Below are 26,959 nucleotides of genomic sequence, written 5' to 3'. Positions count from 1 at the left end.
AAATAAGTCATCATGACCGAAATGGTCAGTTGACCCCTTTAGGAGTTATTGCCCTTTATAGTCAATTTTGAACCATTTTTCGTAAATCTTAGTACTCTTTTACAAAAATTTTCTCCTCTGAAACTACTGGGCCAAATTAATCCAAACTTGTCCACAATCATCATTGAGATATCTTGTTTAAAAAATGTGTCCGATGACCTGGCCAACCAACCAAGATGGCCGCCACAGCTAAAAATAGAAGATAGGGGTTTTTGGCTTATAACTCAAAAACCAAAGCATTTAGAGCAAATCTTACGGAGGTTAAATCGTTCATCAGGTCAAAATCTATCTGCCCTGAAATTTTCAGATGAATCGGCAACCCGTTGTTGGGTTGCTGCCCCTGAACTGGTAATTTTATGGAAATTTTACTGTTTTCGGTTATTATCTTGAATATAATTATAGATAGAGATAAACTGTAAACAGAAAAAATGTTCAGCAAAGTAAGATTTACAAATAAGTCAACATAACCGAAAAGGTCAGTTGACCCCTTTAGGAGTTATTGCCCTTTATAGTCAATTTTAACCATTTTTCTTAAATCTTAGTAATCTTTTACAAAAATCTTCTCCTCTGAAACTACTAGGCCAAATTTATCCAAACTTGTCTACAATCATCATTGGGATATCTAGTTTGAAAAATGTGTCCGATGACCCGGCCATTTAACCAAGATGGCTGCCACAGTTAAAAATAGAACACAGGGGTAAAATGCAGTTTTTGGCTTCTAACTAAAAAACCAAAGCATTTAGAACAAATCTTAAGAAGGGTAAAATTGTTTATTAGGTCAAGATCTATCTGGCCGTAAATTTTCAGATGAATCGGACAACCCGTTGTTGGGTTGCTGCTCCAGAATTGATAGTTTTAAGGAAATTTTGCTGTTTTTGGTTATTATCTTGAATACTATTATAGATAGAGATAACCTGTAAAAAGCAATAATGTTCAGCAAAGTAAGATTTACAAATAAGTCAACGTGACTGAAATGGTCAATTGACCCCTTTAGGAGTTATTGCCCTTTATAGTCAATTTTTAACAATTTTCATTGGGCCAAGTTCATTATAGACAGAGATAATTGTAAGCAGCAAGAATGTTCAGTAAAGTAAGATGTACAAACACATCACCATCACCAAAACACAATTTTGTCATGAATCCATCTGTTTCTTTTGTTTAATATTCACATATACCAAGGTGAGCGACACAGGCTCTTTAGAGCCTCTAGTTTTATTATACAAGTTTTTGTTTAAAAGTTTATTTTGATCCAAAATTATTTCCCCATTTTCTCCCATTAGCTTACTTATAGATTTTTTACCTTTTTTCTAAACCAAGGAAGTAAGAATCTTTGTACTTTAAATGATTTCATGTGTCAATCTTTAGACTGTGTTATATACTTTTGTAAGAACTTTTAAATAATTACTTGATCAATATTTTGATTTATTTGACTTATAAAATAGATGAGAAAATCAATCAATACGAATTACAATGTAAATAATGATAAAATGTTGTAAAGTTGCGCAAAATACGTCAACCGTTATGACCGAAAGAGTTAGCAGTGAAAACAAATTCCGATTGAGACCATAGAAAACACATGATAACCTAATGTATAATGACAGAGCTAATACAGTTTGATAGATAACTAAAGCTTACTCTGCTCATCCCTGTATTCTACGTGTTGTGCCTGCAACAATACGTTGTGGTATGTTCAATAATCCTGGTGTTGCTATTGTTATGTTACACCTAACTTTTGATATAGTGTACATATGTAGACTTTTCTTCACATTAGTAGGGTTTCATGTAGTGTGCTTGAAAAGTGTATGGATTATGGCAAAAATTCTGTGTATTAAGTTTACGAACAGGACATTTTTGACTGCAAAAAGTCAGGGCTTTCATATACAAATAATGGACCACGTTATATATTTTTGGTAGTTTTCAGAAATATTTATTCACATATATGTATGTTTAAGCTGCAAAATGTGACACGCTCTAACACACTGTGTATAGGCCTCCAGCAGGTTCACGGTCTAGATACGCATCTACATAAACATATATTGCTTATGTAGAGTGGACAATGGAGACGGCGAAGGTGTCAGAAACTCAACGACACAACCAAAAGCAAACAGTCTTCATTTGCGTTCATGTCCACGAAACAACTATTTTGTATGCTAATTCATTGACGTGAATCTATTTGGTTTTGTCATATATCCGTCGATTCATGGTAGGTTGAAATCCCTGATGTCAAAGGCGAAAATCATACAACTATATGTAAGTACCAATCTGCCTACGAAACCGACAGTGGAGTATATGCGGATTTAAGGAGGGGCTTTGGGCCCAGACCAGCCCCCCTTTCCTCGGAAAAAATTGGTTGATTATATAAAAAATCGCTGAAGCTTGACTGGTGTGCACCCCACCACCCATTTCTTGAAATGTTTTGGGTCTGCCAATGTACAGAAACGATTGATTGATTGATTGATTGTTGGTTGCTTTACGCCGCATAAGCACAACAAGGCTATATCGCGGCGAGAGCCAATTCGAATATTTTTACAATTTAAAGCATATTTTTAAAATAAGACAAAAATTCCTTCAATATACTAAAATTCTAGACTCAAGCAAATTAATTATTAACAAATAAAAATCAACAGTAAGATAACGTGATAAAAATTAAAAACGATTAAATATAATAACATTTTTATATTCTATAATAAATTCCAATTTCTTTTAAAAATGCAACAATATTTGTAATATAACAGAAACGAAAGACAGATCAAAGCAAAGTTTTTTTTCGGCCTTTTGTTGAACTTTTTTTTTCTGATACTAACAAATACTAACTGTTAATAATTTATTTAGTCAATATTCAAACATTCCAGACACGTGTAGCATCTCTTTGATAACGACGTAATAAATAACGTGTAAAATCATTTTCCTTTGTATCCTTAATTAGACAATCAATAGATTAGAACTTAAATATCCATTGTCTAATGTGCGTACATTACAATAAATGGATGTATAAATATAAATTGAATGCATTACCAATAGGTTCCTAATTCTTTGTACTTTCAATCTGTCTACATGTACGTTTGTGACAACTGTTTGATAATTACTAGTCATTAATCATTATTTCAATCTGTCTACATGTGCGTTTGTGAGTACGTTTGTGACAACTGTTTGATAATTACTTGTCATTAATCATTATTTCATTTTATTTTTATCACAGATAAGACAGTTAATCAATTCGAATTATAATGTATACAATTATAGGATGTTGTAAGATACAAACTTTACAAAAATGCGCCTAGAATACGTCAATAAATATATACGAAAGAGTTTACAAAGGAAACTTCGTACTTTATTTGGCTTTTTTAACTTTTTGGGATTCGAGAGTCACTGATGAGTCTTTTGTAGACGAAACGCGCGTCTGGCGTATATACTAATATAAAAAAGAAGATGTGGTATGATTGCCAATGAGACAACTATCCACAAAAGACCAAAATGACACAGACATTTACAACTATAGGTCACCGTACGGCCTTCAACAACGAGCAAAGCCCATACCGCATAATCAACTATAATAGGCCCCGATAAGACAATGTAAAAAATTCAAACGAGAAAACTAACGGCCTTATTAATGTAAAACAAAATTGAACGAAAAACAAATATATAACACAACATAAGAACGAACTATAAAAATCAGTTGAAAAAGGCTTAACTCATCAGATAGACAAACATACAAGTGGACGTGGCCGGGTATTTATACATCCCGACACAAAAAGACGCAATGAACAGATCTGAGAGTACTCGCAGTTATCTGACAGTTAGTTCAAAGCCACTAACAACTAATAAAAAAATCATGTATCTAAGACTTAACTATCAATCCGTACACATCTAACATCCAATGGATTTAGTGTAAAGACGTTTTAAACAACCAGAGGAAAACATGACCTTGTGCAATGCCAAGTTACAGGTATCGACAGATTGTAGATCCATGAATATGTATAGGTATATAACATACTAGTAATATTTAGTTAGCTTTTAATTTACTGATAACAAAATCAGTATTTATACCAATAAAAACAATATTCAATGATCTTATTACAGTGTTGAATAGGTAACCTTTTAGAATAAGTTTATTTAAAGGAGCGACAAGTTTACATGGATCATTTCTAAATTTCCGGGCACGGTTAACAACATTTCCGTAAAAATGAGGATGTGCTATCCCGTTTGAAATAAGTTTTCCACAGGTACAACCAAATCTTTATATCTATGGAAACATTTAGTAAAGGTTTTAAGTAATTTATGGTAACGATATCCCTGGTTTAATAATTTACCAGTATTACATAGGTTGCGTTCGTTAAAATCAAAAACGTCACAACAGACACGGGCATAGCGAACAAGTTGTGGAATATAAACACCGTAAGATGGTGCCAGCATCACCATCTAAAAATAGAAAATTAACAATAGGGAACGAAAAATCGTCTTTTTTGTCGTAAATTTTAGTGTGGAGTTTCCCGTTTAAAACCGAAATATTTAAATCAAGGAAAGAACAGTTATTACCGAATAAATTTGATTTCTTTAAAGTAAGTTCCTTGGGGTAAATGTCAGCATTATATTGCGAAAGTTCTTGATTATTTAACGAAAAAATATCATCAAGATAACGGTAAGTGTTGTTGAATTTATCAATTAAATGCAATTTCGACGGGTCTGTACTGAGTTTAGTCATAAACTGTGATTCGTAACAGTACACAAACAAGTCTGCTATTTAAGGGGCACACTTAGTGCCCATGGGGATACCTACAACCTGTCGATAAACTTTGTTGCCGAAACGTACATAAATATTATCAGGGAGAAAATTAATCTCCAGTAAGTATATCTAGCATATTTACCTTTCTCATTTGAGAAGAAGGTTTTAAATGAGTTGCAGCAAATATATCTACATTCAGCTTTACCAAACGACCATTTAATTAAATAGGAAAACTTTTGTTTAATAAGATAGTGTGGAAGTGTAGTGTAAAGAGTAGAAAAATCAAAACTATTAACAGAATCAATAGTATGACTCGATGTGGAGCGGATGGACTTGAATGTAGATGAATTTAAAATTTCATTCTTAAGAACGTCTGTGTAGTATTTACGGCATACCACCACGACATTGTTGGCTGCTTTGTCGGCCGGTACAAACACAAACCGCTTTGAAAGTATTTGAAGTTTATTTCTTATTCTGGAAATAGGTGTATTATGTACTCTATTATTTACTTCTAAATTATTTTCAAAATGTGATATTCTCTTATCTACCACATTCATACATTTATTTAAATAAGAATAAAGAGATTTTTTATCAGATTTTTCACGTTTACACCATTTTTTACAAAACAAGGAAAGAGCATCTTTGGTGACTTGACGACAATCTTTCCAATCTATTTTAGATGGAGGACGATATTTTGGTCCCTTTTTCAAAAAGTTTTTAACCTCTCTGTCCTGGACGATATTGAGGTCCCCTGTAATAACAGTGCCATTTTAAATTTAGTCCTGGTATCTATGTTGAGTTTATTTCCAATAGAGAACATAGAAAACACATGATAACCTAATTTATAGTTACAGAGCTACTACAATTTTATACATGACTACAACTTACTCTTCTCATCCTGTATTCTACTGTATGTGCCTAAAACAAAATGTTGTGATATGTTCACTGCTCCGGGTGTAGCTAGTGTTCTGTTTTCCCTCCCTGGTGATATAATTTAAATATGTAAACTTTTTCCCACATTAATTAAGTTTCGTGTAGTGTTTTGTAAAAATGGAAGATTAATGGCTAAAATTCTGTGCATAAAGTGAACTTACGGGAGATTTCCAACTGAGAAAAAAGACAGGGCTTTTCATATACAAGAAATGGACCTCATTATAAATTTCTGATAGTTTCCCCAACGTTTTCATATATATGTATTTATCAGCTGCAAAATGTGACACGCCCTATCACAATGTGTATAGGCCCTCTATGTTAACGGTCTGATATGCATATACATAAATATATATTGCTTATGTAGAGAAGACAATGGTGACCGCGAATGTGTCAGAAGGTCCACGACCCGATCCGACCAAAAGCAAACACTTTATTTCCGTTTAATTAATTTCACGAAACAACTATTTTATATGCTAATTCATTCACGTGAATCAATATCATTTTGTCATATATTCGTCAATGTAGGTTTATATTGCTGGTGTCAAAGGAGAGAATCATTCAACTTTACAAATTAAAATAAAGTTGTTATGCATTCATGGCAATATATTGTACATTGTTTTATATTTGTGCGTATTAACGGATTCATATTTATAAGCGGAACAACTGACCAACAGGTAGTAACTCCCTTGTACATGTAAGTTCCAATCTGCCTTCGAAACAGACAGGACCCAGACCGGCCTCATCCTTTTCGTGGGAAAAATTGGTGGATTATATCAGGAATCGCTGAAGCCTGACTGGAGTGCGCACCCCCTCCTCCCCCCCCCCCCCCCCCCCCATTTCATGAAAAGTTCTGGATCTGCTACTGCACAGAAACGAAAGACAGATCAAGTCAAAGTTTCTGTTCGGCCATTTGTTGAATGTTGTATCATTTTTTTCTGATTTTTACGAAGACTCTCTCTTACTGATTTAATTAGTCAATATTCAAACATTCCAGACACGTGTAGCATCTGTTTGATATCAACATAATGTGTTAAATCATTTCTGTTGTATCCTTAATGAAAAAATCAATAGATACGAACTTAAATATCTGTTATCTAATATGTATACATTACAAAAAATGGATGTATAAATTGTTTTGATAATTATTTTATCATTATGTTAATAAATGTTCATTTGTCGTAGATGAGACAGTTAACCAATACAACTACTAATGTGATGTTGCCAGTCAAAAACTTGACGAAATACGTTAACATTTATGAACGAAAGAGTTAATCATGAACAGTTTGGTTAAGTTTGGCCCAGTAGTTTCAGAGGAGAATATTTTTGTAAAAGTTTACGGACGACGGACGCCAATGGATGCTTTTAGACAACCAACATATATGTTTATGACTCATGAAATTTAAGTTCATTGAAATACAGAGTTCATTTTCTACAACTGTCAAATTAAAGGGAATATTTTTTAGACCTATGCATGTAAATAACCGGACGTGACGTACCATGGCTTGGTGGTATTACACCTAAAGAACACCTAAATGTCAAATAAACTTAACGTATTTTTTTCCCTCTAATTTCAATTAAACCTAAAATTAATTAATTTAAATTAAAAACTAATATCTGATCATATGCTAATCATCTATGCATTCAAACAATTAAAAAGGATACAAGAGAAAACTTTAAGATGATAAACAATTGTATTGCACTTTTTTTAGTTCAATTGAAAGTCTGCTTTGGTCCATTTTTCCTTCTTTCTTCTTTTTTCATCAGAAATTGATATCTTTTGTCTATAAAATAAAACACATGTGATTATTTTTCCAAATAAATGTAAGAATTGCTTCTTTTTTTCTTTTTTCCTCAACACTTGACATCTTTTGTCTAAAAAAAAACCAAATGTGATTATTTTCCAAATTAATGTAAGAATGGCTTCTGACGTGAGGCAGGCACATACATAATCTTTGCAAATGCTTGAAATCCCCCTAACCTGTGTCAGTAGTGTTGCAACACTACAACACATCACAATAACAACAATCTATAGAAATCAGACGATAAGGGCTTCATTCATCAGATAACTACAAAGCACAATCATTGGTTGTTGGTTGCTTAACGTCAGTGGCAAATATGTCTTGCATTTCCAAAACGAGAACAAGTTAACAATAAAGACAACGTGTCTTTCAACATTCGTTTACAATATTCAAGATTCGTTTTCAACAGTCAACATTTGTTTTCAACTTTCAACATTCGTTTTCAACATTCAACAATCGTTGACAACATGCGATTTTAATTTTTCAACATTCATTTTCAACATTCAACATTTTTTTTCAACATTCAACTTTTGTTTGCAACATTCCATTTTCAACTTTGAACATTTGTTTTTAACATTCAACATTTGTTTTTAACCTTAACATTGGTTTTCAACTTTCGACATTCAATAATCGTTGATAACAATCGATTTTTAATTTTCAACATTAAACATTCGTTTTCAACATTCAACATTTGTTTTCAAAATTCAACATTCATTTTCAACATTCACATTCGTTTTCAACTGTCAATATTCAACAATCGTTGCCAACATTCGATTTTCAACTTTCAACATTCGTTTTTAACTTTCAACATTCGTTTTCAATTTTCAACATTCGTTTTCAATTTTCAACATTCGTTTTAAACATTCAACATTCGTTTTCAACATTCAACATTCGTTTTCAACATTCAACAATCGTTGACAACATTCGATTTTTAATTTTTCAACATTAAACATCGTTTTCAACTTTCAACATTGGTTTTCAACTTTCAACATTCGTTTTCAACATTCAACAATCGTTGACAACATTCGATTTTCAATTTTCAACATTAAACATCGTTTTCAACTTTCAACATTGGTTTTCAACTTTCAACATTCGTTTTTAACATTCAACATTCGTTTTCAACATTCAACATTCGTTTTCAACTTTCAACATTCAACAATCGTTGACAACATTCGATTTTCAATTTTCAACATTAAACATCGTTTTCAATTTTCAACATTCATTTTCAATATTCAACATTTGTTTTCAACATTCAACTTTTGTTTGCAACATTCGATTTTCAACTTTCAACATTCGTTTTTAACTTTCAACATTCGTTTTCAACATTCAACATTGGTTTTCAACTTTCAACATTTGTTTTCAACATTCAACATTCATTTTCAACATTCGTTTTCAACTTTCAACATTCAACAATCGTTGACAACATTCGATTTTCAACTTTCAACATTCGTTTTTAACTTTCAACATTCGTTTTCAATTTTCAACATTCGTTTTAAACATTCAACATTCGTTTTCAACATTCAACATTCGTTTTCAACTTTCAACATTCAACAATCGTTGACAACATTCGATTTTCAATTTTTCAACATTAAACATCGTTTTCAACTTTCAACATTGGTTTTCAATTTTCAACATTCGTTTTCAACATTCAACAATCGTTGAAAACATTCGATTTTCAATTTTCAACATTAAACATCGTTTTCAACTTTCAACATTGGTTTTCAACTTTCAACATTAGTTTTTAACATTCAACATTTGTTTTCAACATTCAACAGTCGTTTTCAACTTTCAACATTCAACAATCGTTGACAACATTCGATTTTCAATTTTCAACTTTCAACATTCATTTTCAACATTCAACATTTGTTTTTAACATTCAACTTTTGTTTGCAACATTCGATTTTCAACTTTCAACATTCGTTTTTAACTTTCAACATTCATTTTCAACATTCAACTTTCGTTTCCAACATTCGATTTTCAACTTTCAACATTCGTTTTCAACTTTCAACATTCGTTTTCAACATTCAACTTTCGTTTCCAACATTCAACTTTCGTTTCCAACATTCGATTTTCAACTTTCAACATTCGTTTTCAACATTCAACATTCGTTTTCAACATATGTTTTCAACATTCAACATTCGTTTTCAGCATTTAAAATTCGTTTTCAACATACGATTTTTAACTTTGAACATTCGTTTTCAACTTTCAACATTGGTTTTCAACTTTCGATTTTCAACATTCAACATTCGTTTTCAACATTTGATTTTCAACTAGCAACATTCGTTTTGAACTGTCAACATTCGTTTTCAACATTCAACATACAATTTTCAGTTTGTAACATTCGTATTTAACATTCAACATTCGTTTTTAAAATTCATCATTCGTTTTTCTTATTCAACATTAGTTTTTCTTATTTAACATTCGTTTTTAACATTCAAAATTCGTTTGTAAACATTCAACATTCGTTTTCAACATTCAATATTCGTTTTCAGCATTCGATTTTTAACTTACAACCCTTATCAACGTTCAACTTTCGTTTTCAACATTGGTTTTCAACTTTCAACATTGGTTTTCAACTTTCAACATTCGTTTACAATATTCAAGATTCGTTTTCAACAGTCAACATTTGTTTTCAACTTTCAACATTCGTTTTCAACATTCAACAATCGTTGACAACATGCGATTTTCATTTTTCAATATTCATTTTCAACATTCAACATTTGTTTTCAACATTCAACTTTTGTTTGCAACATTCCATTTTCAACTTTGAACATTTGTTTTTAACATTCAACATTTGTTTTTAACTTTCAACATTGGTTTTCAACTTTCAACATTCAACAATCGTTGATAACAATCGATTTTTAATTTTCAACATTAAACATTCGTTTTCAACATTCAACATTTGTTTTCAACATTCAACATTCATTTTCAACATTCGTTTTCAACTTTCAACATTCAACAATCGTTGGCAACATTCGATTTTCAACTTTCAACATTCGTTTTTAACTTTCAACATTCGTTTTCAATTTTCGACATTCGTTTTTAACATTCAACATTCGTTTTCAACATTCAACATTCGTTTTCAACTTTCAACATTCAACAATCGTTGACAACATTCGATTTTCAATTTTCAACATTCAACATCGTTTTCAACTTACAACATTGGTTTTCAACTTTCAACATTCGTTTTTAACATTCAACAATCGTTGACAACATCCGATTTTCATTTTTCAACATTCATTTTCAACATTCAACATTTGTTTTCAACATTCAACTTTTGTTTGCAACATTCGATTTTCAACTTTCAACATTCGTTTTTAACATTCAACATTCGTTTTCAACTTTCAATATTTAACAATCGTTGACAACATGCGATTTTTATTATTCAACATTCATTTTCAACATTCAACATTTGTTTTCAACAATCAACTTTTGTTTGCAACATTCGATTTTCAACTTTAAACATTCGTTTTTAATTTTCAACAATCGTTGACAACATTCGATTTTCAATTTCAACATTAAACATTCGTCTTCAACTTTAAATTTTTGTTTTTTAACAGATGATTTTCAACTTTAAATATTCATTTTATGCATGCAGCATTTTTTTTCAATATCAAACATTCATTTTCCACGTTGTATTTTCAATATTCAACATTCGATTTTCAACTTTCAACATTCGTTTTTATTATTTAACATTCGCTTTCAACATTTGTTTTCAAGTTTCAACTTTCAACATTCGTTTTCAACATTCAACAATAATTGACAACATTCGATTTTCAATTTTCAACATTCATTTTCAACATTATACTGTCGTTTGCAACATTCGATTTTCAACATTCGTTTTCAACTTTCAACATTCGTTTTCAACATTCTATTTTCAACATTCAATATTCGATTTTAAACTTTCAACATTCGTTTTCAACATTCAACTACGTTTTTTAACATTCAACATTCGTTTGCAACATTCAACATTCGTTTTCAACATTCAACATTCATTTTTAACATTCAACATTCGTTTGTCAACATTATACATTCGTTTTCAACATTCAATATTCGTTTTAAGCAGTCGAGTTTTAACTTTAAACACTCGTTTTTAACTTTCAACATTCGTTTTCAACGTTCAACTTTTATTTTCAACATTCGTTTTAAACATTCACCATTCGTTTTCAACTTTCGTTTGCAACATTCGATTTTCAAAATTCAACATTCGTTTTCAACATTCAATATTCGTTTTCAACATTCAACATTTGTTTTCAACATCCAACATTCGTTTTGAACATTCAACATTCGTTTTGAACATTCAATTTTTAACTTTAAACATTCGTTATTAACATTCAACATTCGTTTTGAACATTCAACATTCGTTTGCAACATTCAATTTTCAACATTCGTTTTCAACTTTCAACATTCGTTTTACACATTCAACAATCGTTTTCAACTTCCAACATTCGCTTTCAACATTCAACATTCGTTTTCAACATTCAACATTTGTTTTCAACATTCAACATTCGTTTTCAACATTCAACATTCGTTTTCAACCTTGAACATTCGTTTGTTAACATTCAACATTCGTTTTCAACATTCAATATTCGTTTTCAGCATTCGATTTTTAACTTTGAACACTCGTTTTAAACTTTCAACTTTCGTTTTCAACATTAGTTTTCAACATTAGTTTTCAACATTCGTTTTCAACATTCAACATTCGTTTTCAAAATTCAACTTTCGTTTGCAACATTTTATTTTCAAAATTCAACATTTGTTTGCAACATTCAACGTTTGTTTTCAACATTTAACATTCGTTTTCAACATTCAACAGTCGTTTTGTACTTTCAAACTTTTCATTTTTAACATTATATTATTCAATGTTCAATATTTCAACATTCGTTTTCAAGTTTCCATATTTCAACATTCTTTTTCTCAAGTTTATAGATATGGTTTTCACATTCAATTTTCGTATTCAATATTTATCACTCGTTTCAACATTCAACATTTGTTTTAAACATTCGATTTTTAACTTTCAACATTCGTTATTAACATTCAATATTCGTTTTCAACATTCAACATTCGTTTTCAACATTAAACTGTCATTTGCTACATTCAATTTTCAACATTCATTTTCAACTTTCAACATTCGTTTTCAACGTTCAACAATCGTTGACAATTTTCGATTTTGAACATTCATTCATTATTTGTTTTCAACATTTAACAATGGTTGACAACATTCGATTTTCAACTTTAAACATTCGTTTTCAACACTAAACATTCGTTTTAAACAGTCAACTTTAGTTTTCAACTTTACATTTTCAACTGACAACATTCGTTTTTAACATTCAACATTCGATTTTTAGTTTTCAACATTCGTTTTCAACATTAAACGTTCGTTTTCAACATTCAATTATCGTTTTAAACTTTCAATTTTCAACTTTCAACATTCGTTTTCAACTTTCAACATTCGATTTAAACATTCAACGATCGTTTTAAACAGTCAACTTTCGTTTGCATCATTCGATTTTCAACATTCAACATTCGTTTTTAAACAATCGATTTTCAATTTTCAACATTCGTTTTCAACATTCAACATTCGTTTTCAACCTTCAACAGTTGTTTTCAACCTTCAACTTTCGTTTTCAACATTCGATTTTCAACATTCAATATTCGTTTTTAACATTCAACATTCGTTTTCAACATTCAACATTCGTTTTCAACATTCAATATTCGTTTTAAGCATTCGATTTTTAACTTTGAACACTCGATTTTAACTTTTAACATTCGTTTTCAACGTTCAACTTTTATTTTCAACATTCGTTTTCGACATTCAACATTCGTTTTCAACTTTCGTTTGCAACATTCGATTTTTAAAATTCAACATTCGTTTTCAACATTCAACATTCGTTTTCAACATTCAACATTTGTTTTCAACATTCAACATTCGTTTTAAACATTCAATTTTTTACTTTAAACATTCGTTATTAACATGCAACATTTGTTTTCAACATTCAACATTCGTTTTAAACATTCAATTTTTAACTTTAAACATTCGTTATTAACATTCAACATTCCTTTTCAACATTAAACTGTCGTTTGCAACATTTAATTTTCAACATTCGTTTTCAACATTCAACATCCGTTTTACACATTCAACAATCGTTTTCAACTTTCAATATTCTTCAACATTCAACATTCGTATTCAACATTCAGCATTTGTTTTTAGAATTTAACATTCGTTTTCGACGTTCAACTTTTTTTTTCAACATTCCTTTTCAACATTCAACATTCGTTTTCAACTTTCGTTTGCAACATTCGATTTTTAAAATTCAACATTCGTTTTCAACATTCAACATTCGTTTTCAACATTCAACATTCGTTTTCAACATTCAACATTCGTTTTAAACATTCAATTTTTTACTTTAAACATTCGTTATTAACATCCAACATTTGTTTTCAACATTCAACATTCGTTTTAAACATTCAATTTTTAACTTTAAACATTCGTTATTAACATTCAACATTCTTTTTCAACATTAAAATGTCGTTTGCCACATTCAATTTTCAACATTCGTTTTCAACATTCAACATTCGTTTTACACATTGAACAATCGTTTTACACATTCAACATTCGTTTTCAACATTCAACATTTGTTTTCAACATTCGTTTTCAACATTCAACATTCGTTTTCAACATTAAACATTCGTTTGTTAACATTCAACATTCGTTTTCAACATTCAATATTCGTTTTCAGCATTCGATTTTTAACTTTGAACACTCGATTTCAACTTTCAACATTCGTTTTCAACGTTCAACTTTCGTTTTCAACATTCGTTTTCAACATTCGTTTTCAACATTCGTTTTCAACATTCGTTTTCAACATTCAACATTCGTTTTCAACATTCAACATTTGTTTATAAAATTCAACTTTCGTTTGCAACATTCTATTTTCAAAATTCAACATTCGTTTTCAACATTCAACGTTCGTTTTCAACATTTAACATTCGTTCTATGCATTCGATTTTTAACTTTAAACATTCATTATTAACATTAAACTGTCGTTTGCAATGTTTGATTTTCAACATTCGTTTTCAACTTTCAACATTCGTTTTCAACATTCAACAGTCGTTTTTTACTTTCAAACTTTTTATTTTTCAACATTAGATTATTCAATGTTCAATATTTCAACATTCGTTTTCAAGTTTCCATATTTCAACATTCTTTTTTCAAGTTTATAGATATGGTTTTCACATTCAATTTTTGTATTCAATATTTATCACTCGCTTCAACATTCAACATTTGTTTTTAACATTCGATTTTTAACTTTCAACATTTGTTATTTACATTCAACATTCGTTTTCAACATTCAACCTTCGTTTTCAACATTAAACTGTCATTTGCAACATTCGATTTTCAACATTCGTTTTCAACATTCGTTTTCAACTTTAAACATTCGTTTTCAATATTCAGCATTCGTTTTCAACATTAAACTGTCCTTTGCAACATTCGATTTTCAATATTCGTTTTCAACTTTCAACATTCGTTTTCAACATTCTATTTTCAACATTCAATATTCGATTTTCAACTTTCAACATTCGTTTAACATTCAACATTTGTTTTTCAACATTCAACATTCGTTTGCAACATTCAACATTCGTTTTACACATTCAACATTCGTTTTCAACATTCAACATTTGTTTTCAACATTCGTTTTCAACATTCAACATTCGTTTTCAACATTAAACATTCGTTTGTTAACATTCAACATTCGTTTTCAACATTCAATATTCGTTTTCAGCATTCGATTTTTAACTTTGAACACTCGATTTCAACTTTCAACATTCGTTTTCAACGTTCAACTTTCGTTTTCAACATTCGTTTTCAACATTCGTTTTCAACATTCGTTTTCAACATTCAACATTCGTTTTCAACATTCAACATTTGTTTATAAAATTCAACTTTCGTTTGCAACATTCTATTTTCAAAATTCAACATTCGTTTTCAACATTCAACATTCGTTTTCAACATTCAACATTCGTTTTAAACATTCAATTTTTTACTTTAAACATTCGTTATTAACATCCAACATTTGTTTTCAACATTCAACATTCGTTTTAAACATTCAATTTTTAACTTTAAACATTCGTTATTAACATTCAACATTCTTTTTCAACATTAAAATGTCGTTTGCCACATTCAATTTTCAACATTCGTTTTCAACATTCAACATTCGTTTTACACATTGAACAATCGTTTTACACATTCAACATTCGTTTTCAACATTCAACATTTGTTTTCAACATTCGTTTTCAACATTCAACATTCGTTTTCAACATTAAACATTCGTTTGTTAACATTCAACATTCGTTTTCAACATTCAATATTCGTTTTCAGCATTCGATTTTTAACTTTGAACACTCGATTTCAACTTTCAACATTCGTTTTCAACGTTCAACTTTCGTTTTCAACATTCGTTTTCAACATTCGTTTTCAACATTCGTTTTCAACATTCAACATTTGTTTATAAAATTCAACTTTCGTTTGCAACATTAGATTTTCCAAATTCAACATTCGTTTTCAACATTCAACATTTGTTTTCAACATTCAACATTTGTTTTCAACATTCAACATTTGTTTTAAAAATTCAATGTTTAACTTTAAACATTCGTTATTAACATGCAACATTTGTTTTCAACATTCAACATTCGTTTTAAACATTCAAATTTTAACTTTAAACATTTGTCAATAACATTCAACATTCCTTTTCAACATTAAACTGTCGTTTGCAACATTTAATTTTCAACATTCGTTTTCAACATTCAACATCTGTTTTACACATTCAACAATCGTTTTCAACTTTCAATATTCGTTTTCAACATTCAACATTCGTATTCAACATTCAGCATTTGTTTTTAGAATTCAACTTTCGTTTTCGACGTTCAACTTTTTTTTTCAACATTCCTTTTCAACATTCAACATTCGTTTTCAACTTTCGTTTGCAACATTCGATTTTCAAAATTCAACATTCGTTTTCAACATTCAACATTCGTTTTCAACATTCAACATTCGTTTTCAACATTCAACATTCGTTTTAAACATTCAATTTTTTACTTTAAACATTCGTTATTAACATCCAACATTTGTTTTCAACATTCAACATTCGTTTTAAACATTCAATTTTTAACTTTAAACATTCGTTATTAACATTCAACATTCTTTTTCAACATTAAAATGTCGTTTGCCACATTCAATTTTCAACATTCGTTTTCAACATTCAACATTCGTTTTACACATTGAACAATCGTTTTACACATTCAACATTCGTTTTCAACATTCAACATTTGTTTTCAACATTCGTTTTCAACATTCAACATTCGTTTTCAACATTAAACATTCGTTTGTTAACATTCAACATTCGTTTTCAACATTCAATATTCGTTTTCAGCATTCGATTTTTAACTTTGAACACTCGATTTCAACTTTCAACATTCGTTTTCAACGTTCAACTTTCGTTTTCAACATTCGTTTTCAACATTCGTTTTCAACATTCGTTTTCAACATTCAACATTCGTTTTCAACATTCAACATTTGTTTATAAAATTCAACTTTCGTTTGCAACATTCTATTTTCAAAATTCAACATTCGTTTTCAACATTCAACGTTCGTTTTCAACATTTAACATTCGTTCTATGCATTCGATTTTTAACTTTAAACATTCATTATTAACATTAAACTGTCGTTTGCAATGTTTGATTTTCAACATTCGTTTTCAACTTTCAACATTCGTTTTCAACATTCAACAGTCGTTTTTTACTTTCAAACTTTTTATTTTTCAACATTAGATTATTCAATGTTCAATATTTCAACATTCGTTTTCAAGTTTCCATATTTCAACATTCTTTTTTCAAGTTTATAGATATGGTTTTCACATTCAATTTTTGTATTCAATATTTATCACTCGCTTCAACATTCAACATTTGTTTTAAACATTCGATTTTTAACTTTCAACATTTGTTATTTACATTCAACATTCGTTTTAAACATTCAACCTTCGTTTTCAACATTAAACTGTCATTTGCAACATTCGATTTTCAACATTCGTTTTCAACATTCGTTTTCAACTTTAAACATTCGTTTTCAATATTCAGCATTCGTTTTCAACATTAAACTGTCCTTTGCAACATTCGATTTTCAATATTCGTTTTCAACTTTCAACATTCGTTTTCAACATTCTATTTTCAACATTCAATATTCGATTTTCAACTTTCAACATTCGTTTAACATTCAACATTTGTTTTTCAACATTCAACATTCGTTTGCAACATTCAACATTCGTTTTCAACATTCAACATTCGTTTTTAACATTCAACATTCGTTTGTCAACATTATACATTCGTTTTCAATATTCAATATTCGTTTTAAGCATTCGAGTTTTAACTTTGAACACTCGTTTTTAACTTTCAACATTCGTTTTCAACGTTCAACTTTTATTTTCAACATTCGTTTTCAACTTTTGTTTGCAACATTCGATTTTCAAAATTCAACATGCGTTTTCAACAATCAACATTCGTTTTTAACATTCAACATTTGTTTTCAACATTCAGCATTCGTTTTAAACATTCAGTTTTTTACTTTAAACATTCGTTATTAACATGCAACATTTGTTTTCAACATTCAACATTCGTTTTCAACATTCAATTTTAAACTTTAAATATTCGTTATTAACATTCAACATTCTTTTTCAACATTAAAATGTCGTTTGCAACATTCAATTTTCAACATTCGTTTTCAACTTTCAACATTCGTTTTACACATTCAACAATCGTTTTCATATTTCAACATTCGTTTTCAACGTTCAACATTCGTTTTCAACATTCAACATTTGTTTTCAACATTCAACATTCGTTTTCAACATTCAACATTCGTTTTCAACATTGAACATTCGTTTTTTAGCATTCAACATTCGTTTTCAACATTCAATATTCGTTTTCAGCATTCGATTTTTAACTTTGAACACTCGTTTTCAACTTTCAACATTCGTTTTCAACGTTCAACTGTCGTTTTCAACATTAGTTTTCAACATTCGTTTTCAACATTCAACATTCGTTGTCAACATTCAACTATCGTTTGCAACATTCTATTTTCAAAATTCAACATTCCTTTTCAACATTCAACGTTCGTTTTGAACATTCAACATTCGTTTTAAACATTCGATTTTTAACTTTCAACATTCGTTATTAACATTCAACTGTCGTTTGCAATATTCGATTTTCAACATTTGTTTTCAATTTTCAGCATTCGTTTTCAACATTCAACAATCCTTTTTGAACTTTCAACATTCGTTTTCAACTTTCGATTAATCAATTTTCGCCATTAGATTATTCAGTGTTCAATATTTCAACATTCTTTTTTCAAGTTTCTAGATATGGTTTTCACATTTAATTTTCGTATTCAATATTTATCACTCGTTTCAACATTCAACATTCGTTTTAAACATTCGATTTTTAACTTTCAACATTCGTTATTAACATTCAACATTCGTTTTCAACATTAAACTGTCATTTGCAACATTCGATTTTCAACATTCATTTTCAACTTTCAACATTCGTTTTCAACGTTCAACAATCGTTGACAATATTCGATTTTTAACATTCATTATTCGTTTTCAACATTTAACAATGGTTGACAACATTCAATTTTCAATTTTCAGCATTGATTTTCAACATTTGTTTTCAACTTTAAACATTCGTTTTCAACATTCAACATTCGCTTTCAACATTAAACTGTCGTTTGCAACATTCTATTTTCAAAATTCAACATTCGTTTTCAACATTCAACAGTCGTTTTCAACATTTTACATTCGTTTTCTACTTTCAAACTTTTCATTTTTTCAACATTAGATTATTCAATGTTCAATATTTCAACATTCGTTTTCAAGTTTCCATATTTCAACATTCGTTTTCAACGTTTAACAATCGTTGACAATTTTCGATTTTTAACATTCAATATTCGTTTTCAACATTTTACAATTGTTCACACCATTCGATTTTCAACTTTAAACATTCGTTTTCAACACTAAACATTCGTTTTCAACAGTCAACTTTAGTTTTCAACTTTAAATTTTCAACTGACAACATTCGTTTTTAACATTCAACATTCGATTTTCAGTTTTCAACATTTGTTTTCAACATTAAACATTCGTTTCTAACATTCAATTATCGTTTTAAAGTTTCAATTTTCAACTTTCAACATTCGTTTTCAACTTTCAACATTCGATTTAAACATTCAACAATCGTTTTAAACATTCAACTTACGTTTGCATCATTCGGTTTTCAACATTCAACATTCGTATTTAAATATTCGATTTTCAACTTTCAACATTCGTTTTCAACATTCAACATTCGTTTTCAACATTCAACAGTTGTTTTCAACCTTCAAATTTCGTTTTCAACATTTGATTTTCAACATTCGCTATTCGTTTTCAACATTCAACATTCGTTTTCAACATTCAACATTCGTTTTCAACTTTCGTTTGCATCATTAAATTTTGAAAATTCAACATTCGTTTTCAACATTCAACATTCGTTTTTCAACATTCAACATTTCTTTTCAACATTCAACATTTGTTTTAAAAATTCAATTTTTAACTTTAAACATTCGTTATTAACATTCAACATTTGTTTTCATTAGGTCAACTTTAGTTTTCAACATTAAATTTTCAACTGACAACATTCGTTTTTAACATTCAATATTCGATTTCCAGTTTTCAACATTTGTTTTCAACATTAAACGTTCGTTTTTAACATTCAATTATCGTTTTAAACATTCAACTTTCGTTTGCATCATTCGATTTTCAACATTCAACATTCGTTTTTAAACATTCAACATTCGTTTTTAAACATTCGATATTCAACTTTCAACATTCGTTTTCAACATTAAACATTCGTTTTCAACATTCAACAGTTGTTTTCAACCTTCAACTTTCGTTTTCAACATTTGATTTTCAACATTCAATATTCGTTTTCAACATTCAACATTCGTTTTCAACATTCAACATTCGTTTTTAACATTCAACATTCGTTTGTCAACATTGTACCTTCGTTTTCAACATTCAATATTGGTTTTAAGCATTTGATTTTTAACTTTGAACACTCGTTTTCAACATTCAACATTCGTTTTCAACATTCGTTTGCAACATTAGATATTCAAAATTCAACATTCGTTTTCAACATTCAACAATCGTTTTCAGCATTCAACATTTGTTTTAAAAATTCAATTTTTAACTTGAAACATTTGTTAATAACATGCAACATTTGTTTTCAACATTCAACATTCGTTTTTAACATTCAAATTTTAACTTTAAATATTCGTCAATAACATTCAACATTCGTTTTCAACATTAAACTGTCATTTGCATCATTTAATTTTCAACATTCGTTTTCAACATTCAACATTCGTTTTACACATTCAAAAATCGTTTTCAACTTTCAACATTCGTTTTCAACATTCAACATTTGTTTTCAACATTGAACATTCGTTTTTAACATTGAACATACGTTTGTTCACATTCAACATTCGTTTTCAACATTCAATATTCGTGTTCAGCATTCGATTTTTAACTTTGAACACTCGTTTTCAACTTTCAACATTTGTTTTCAACGTTCAACTGTCGTTTTCAACATTAGTTTTCAACATTCGTTTTCAACATTCAACATTCGTTATCAACATTCAACTATCGTTTGCAACATTCTATTTTCAAAATTCAACATTCCTTTTCAACATTCAACGTTCGTTTTCAACATTCAACATTCGTTTTGAACATTCGATTTTTAACTTTCAACATTCGTTATTAACATTCAACTGTCGTTTGCAATATTCGATTTTCAACATTTGTTTTCAACTTTCAGCATTCGTTTTCAACATTCAACAATCCTTTTTGAACTTTCAACATTCGTTTTCAACTTTCGATTAATCAATTTTCAACATTAGATTATTCAGTGTTCAATATTTCAACATTCGTTTTCAAGTTTCCATATTTCAACATTCCTTTTTCAAGTTTCTAGATATGGTTTTCACATTTAATTTTCGTATTCAATATTTATCACTCGTTTCAACATTCAACATTCGTTTTAAACATTCGATTTTTAACTTTCAACATTCGTTATTAACATTCAACATTCGTTTTCAACATTAAACTGTCATTTGCAACATTCGATTTTCAACATTCATTTTCACAACTTTCAACATTCGTTTTCAACGTTCAACAATCGTTGACAATATTCGATTTTTAACATTCATTATTCGTTTTCAACATTTAACAATGGTTGACAACATTCAATTTTCAATTTTCAGCATTGATTTTCAACATTTGTTTTCAACTTTCAACATTCGTTTTCAACATTCAACATTCGCTTTCAACATTAAACTGTCGTTTGCAACATTCTATTTTCAAAATTCAACATTCGTTTTCAACATTCAACAGTCGTTTTCAACATTTAACATTCGTTTTCTACTTTCAAACTTTTCATTTTTTCAACATTAGATTATTCAATGTTCAATATTTCAACATTCGTTTTCAAGTTTCCATATTTCAACATTCGTTTTCAACGTTTAACAATCGTTGACAATTTTCGATTTTTAACATTCAATATTCGTTTTCAACATTTTACAATTGTTCACACCATTCGATTTTCAACTTTAAACATTCGTTTTCAACACTAAACATTCGTTTTCAACAGTCAACTTTAGTTTTCAACTTTAAATTTTCAACTGACAACATTCGTTTTTAACATTCAACATTCGATTTTCAGTTTTCAACATTTGTTTTCAACATTAAACATTCGTTTCTAACATTCAATTATCGTTTTAAAGTTTCAATTTTCAACTTTCAACATTCGTTTTCAACTTTCAACATTCGATTTAAACATTCAACAATCGTTTTAAACATTCAACTTACGTTTGCATCATTCGGTTTTCAACATTCAACATTCGTATTTAAATATTCGATTTTCAACTTTCAACATTCGTTTTCAACATTCAACATTCGTTTTCAACATTCAACAGTTGTTTTCAACCTTCAAATTTCGTTTTCAACATTTGATTTTCAACATTCGCTATTCGTTTTCAACATTCAACATTCGTTTTCAACATTCAACATTCGTTTTCAACTTTCGTTTGCATCATTAAATTTTGAAAATTCAACATTCGTTTTCAACATTCAACCTTCGTTTTTCAACATTCAACATTTCTTTTCAACATTCAACATTTGTTTTAAAAATTCAATTTTTAACTTTAAACATTCGTTATTAACATGCAACATTTGTTTTCATTAGGTCAACTTTAGTTTTCAACATTAAATTTTCAACTGACAACATTCGTTTTTAACATTCAATATTCGATTTCCAGTTTTCAACATTTGTTTTCAACATTAAACGTTCGTTTTTTAAATTCAATTATCGTTTTAAACATTCAACTTTCGTTTGCATCATTCGATTTTCAACATTCAACATTCGTTTTTAAACATTCAACATTCGTTTTTAAACATTCGATATTCAACTTTCAACATTCGTTTTCAACATTAAACATTCGTTTTCAACATTCAACAGTTGTTTTCAACCTTCAACTTTCGTTTTCAACATTTGATTTTCAACATTCAATATTCGTTTTCAACATTCAACATTCGTTTTCAACATTCAACATTCGTTTTTAACATTCAACATTCGTTTGTCAACATTGTACCTTCGTTTTCAACATTCAATATTGGTTTTAAGCATTTGATTTTTAACTTTGAACACTCGTTTTCAACATTCAACATTCGTTTTCAACATTCGTTTGCAACATTAGATATTCAAAATTCAACATTCGTTTTCAACATTCAACAATCGTTTTCAGCATTCAACATTTGTTTTAAAAATTCAATTTTTAACTTGAAACATTTGTTAATAACATGCAACATTTGTTTTCAACATTCAACATTCGTTTTAAACATTCAAATTTTAACTTTAAATATTCGTCAATAACATTCAACATTCGTTTTCAACATTAAACTGTCATTTGCATCATTTAATTTTCAACATTCGTTTTCAACATTCAACATTCGTTTTACACATTCAAAAATCGTTTTCAACTTTCAACATTCGTTTTCAACATTCAACATTTGTTTTCAACATTGAACATTCGTTTTTAACATTGAACATACGTTTGTTCACATTCAACATTCGTTTTCAACATTCAATATTCGTGTTCAGCATTCGATTTTTAACTTTGAACACTCGTTTTCAACTTTCAACATTCGTTTTCAACGTTCAACTGTCGTTTTCAACATTAGTTTTCAACATTCGTTTTCAACATTCAACATTCGTTATCAACATTCAACTATCGTTTGCAACATTCTATTTTCAAAATTCAACATTCCTTTTCAACATTCAACGTTCGTTTTCAACATTCAACATTCGTTTTGAACATTCGATTTTTAACTTTCAACATTCGTTATGAACATTCAACTGTCGTTTGCAATATTCGATTTTCAACATTTGTTTTCAACTTTCAGCATTCGTTTTCAACATTCAACAATCCTTTTTGAACTTTCAACATTCGTTTTCAACTTTCGATTAATCAATTTTCAACATTAGATTATTCAGTGTTCAATATTTCAACATTCGTTTTCAAGTTTCCATATTTCAACATTCCTTTTTCAAGTTTCTAGATATGGTTTTCACATTTAATTTTCGTATTCAATATTTATCACTCGTTTCAACATTCAACATTCGTTTTAAACATTCGATTTTTAACTTTCAACATTCGTTATTAACATTCAACATTCGTTTTCAACATTAAACTGTCATTTGCAACATTCGATTTTCAACATTCATTTTCAACTTTCAACATTCGTTTTCAACGTTCAACAATCGTTGACAATATTCGATTTTTAACATTCATTATTCGTTTTCAACATTTAACAATGGTTGACAACATTCAATTTTCAATTTTCAACATTCATTTTCAACATTTGTTTTCAACTTTCAACATTCGTTTTCAACATTCAACATTCGCTTTCAACATTAAACTGTCGTTTGCAACATTCGATTTTCAACATTCATTTACAACTTTCAACATTCGTTTTCAACGTTTAACAATCGTTGACAATTTTCGATTTTTAACATTCAATATTCGTTTTCAACATTTTACAATTGTTCACACCATTCGATTTTCAACTTTAAACATTCGTTTTCAACACTAAACATTCGTTTTCAACAGTCAACTTTAGTTTTCAACTTTAAATTTTCAACTGACAACATTCGTTTTTAACATTCAACATTCGATTTTCAGTTTTCAACATTTGTTTTCAACATTAAACGTTCGTTTTTAACATTCAATTATCGTTTTAAAGTTTCAATTTTCAACTTTCAACATTCGTTTTCAACTTTCAACATTCGATTTAAACATTCAACAATCGTTTTAAACATTCAACTTACGTTTGCATCATTCGATTTTCAACATTCAACATTCGTTTTTAAATATTCGATTTTCAACTTTCAACATTCGTTTTCAACAGTAAACATTCGTTTTTAACATTCAACATTCGTTTGTCAACATTCTACATTCGTTTTCAACATTCAATATTGGTTTTAAGCATTTGATTTTTAACTTTGAACACTCGTTTTCAACATTCAACATTCGTTTTCAACATTCGTTTGCAACATTAGATATTCAAAATTCAACATTAGTTTTCAACATTTGTTTTCAACATTCAACATTCGTTTTCAACATTCAACTATCGTTTGCAACATTGTATTTTCAAAATTAAACATTCCTTTTCAACATTCAACGTTCGTTTTCAACATTTAACATTTGTTTTAAACATTTGATTTTTAACTTTCAACATTCGTTATTAACATTCAACTGTCGTTTGCAATATTCGATTTTCAACATTTGTTTTCAACTTTCAACATTCGTTTTCAACATTCAACAATCCTTTTTGAACTTTCAACATTCGTTTTCAACTTTCGATTAATCAATTTTCAACATTAGATTATTCAGTGTTCAATATTTCAACATTCGTTTTCAAGTTTCCATATTTCAACATTCTTTTTTCAAGTTTCTAGATATGGTTTTCACATTCAATTTTCGTATTCAATATTTATCACTCGTTTCAACATTCAACATTCGTTTTAAACATTCGATTATTAACTTTCAACATTCGTTATTAACATTCAATATTTGTTTTCAACATTAAACTGTTATTTGCAACATTCGATTTTCAACATTTATTTTCAACGTTTAACAATCGTTGACAATATTCGATTTTTAACATTCATTATTCGTTTTCAACATTTAACAATGGTTAACAACATTCTATTTTTAATTTTCAACATTCATTTTCAACATTCGTTTTCAACTTTCAACATTCGTTTTCAACATTCAACATTCGTTTTCAACATTAAACTGTCGTTTGCAACATTCGATTTTCAACATTCGTTTTCAACTTTCAACATTCGTTTTCAACATTCAACATTCGTTTTCAACATTCAACATTCGTTTTACACATTCAAAAATCGTTTTACACATTCAAAAATCGTTTTCAACTTTCAACATTCGTTTTCAACATTCAACATTCGTTTTCAACATTCAACATTTGTTTTCAACATTGAACATTCGTTTTTAACATTGAACATACGTTTGTTAACATTCAACATTCGTTTTCAACATTCAATATTCGTGTTCAGCATTCGATTTTTAACTTTGAACACTCGTTTTCAACTTTCAACATTCGTTTTCAACGTTCAACTGTCGTTTTCAACATTCAAAATTCGTTTTCAACATTCAACTATCGTTTGCAACATTCTATTTTCAAAATTCAACATTCCTTTTCAACATTCAACGTTCGTTTTCAACATTCAACATTCGTTTTAAACATTCGATTTTTAACTTTCAACATTCGTTATTAACATTCAACATTCGTTTTCAACATTAAACTGTCATTTGCAACATTCGATTTTCAACATTCATTTTCAACTTTCAACATTCGTTTTCAACGTTCAACAATCGTTGACAATATTCGATTTTTAACATTCATTATTCGTTTTCAACATTTAACAATGGTTGACAACATTCAATTTTTAATTTTCAGCATTGATTTTCAACATTTGTTTTCAACTTTCAACATTCGTTTTCAACATTCAACATTCGCTTTCAACATAAAACTGTCGTTTGCAACATTCGATTTTCAACATTCATTTACAACTTTCAACATTCGTTTTTAACGTTTAACAATCGTTGACAATTTCCGATTTTTAACATTCAATATTCGTTTTCAACATTTTACAATTGTTCACACCATTCGATTTTCAACTTTAAACATTCGTTTTCAACACTAAACATTCGTTTTCAACAGTCAACTTTAGTTTTCAACTTTAAGTTTTCAACTGACAACATTCGTTTTTAACATTCAACATTCGATTTTCAGTTTTCAACATTTGT

The 26,959-nt window shown here is 28.9% G+C and overlaps 1 protein-coding gene and 1 long non-coding RNA gene across 2 annotated transcripts in view; both read right to left on the bottom strand.

Moving 5' to 3' along the window:
- The window catches only part of LOC143051943 (uncharacterized), a 216,958-nt gene that overhangs the window by 20,202 nt on the left and 169,797 nt on the right, over positions 1-26,959 (bottom strand). The window lies entirely within an intron of this gene.
- Positions 6,997-26,959, bottom strand: part of LOC143051096 (uncharacterized) — a 101,136-nt gene continuing 81,173 nt past the window's right edge. Inside the window, exon 15 of the mRNA XM_076224125.1 lies at positions 6,997-7,476. Within this exon, the coding sequence (XP_076080240.1) occupies positions 7,406-7,476 (71 nt within the window). The 3' untranslated portion in view covers positions 6,997-7,405. The remainder of the gene's footprint in view (positions 7,477-26,959) is intronic.

This window comes from Mytilus galloprovincialis, chromosome 11, assembly GCF_965363235.1.
Source record: "Mytilus galloprovincialis chromosome 11, xbMytGall1.hap1.1, whole genome shotgun sequence".
In the NCBI taxonomy this organism is placed as follows: Eukaryota; Metazoa; Mollusca; class Bivalvia; order Mytilida; family Mytilidae; genus Mytilus; species Mytilus galloprovincialis.
The sequence above is the reverse complement of the archived record's forward strand: the minus strand, read 5'-3'. Positions and strand labels throughout refer to the sequence as shown.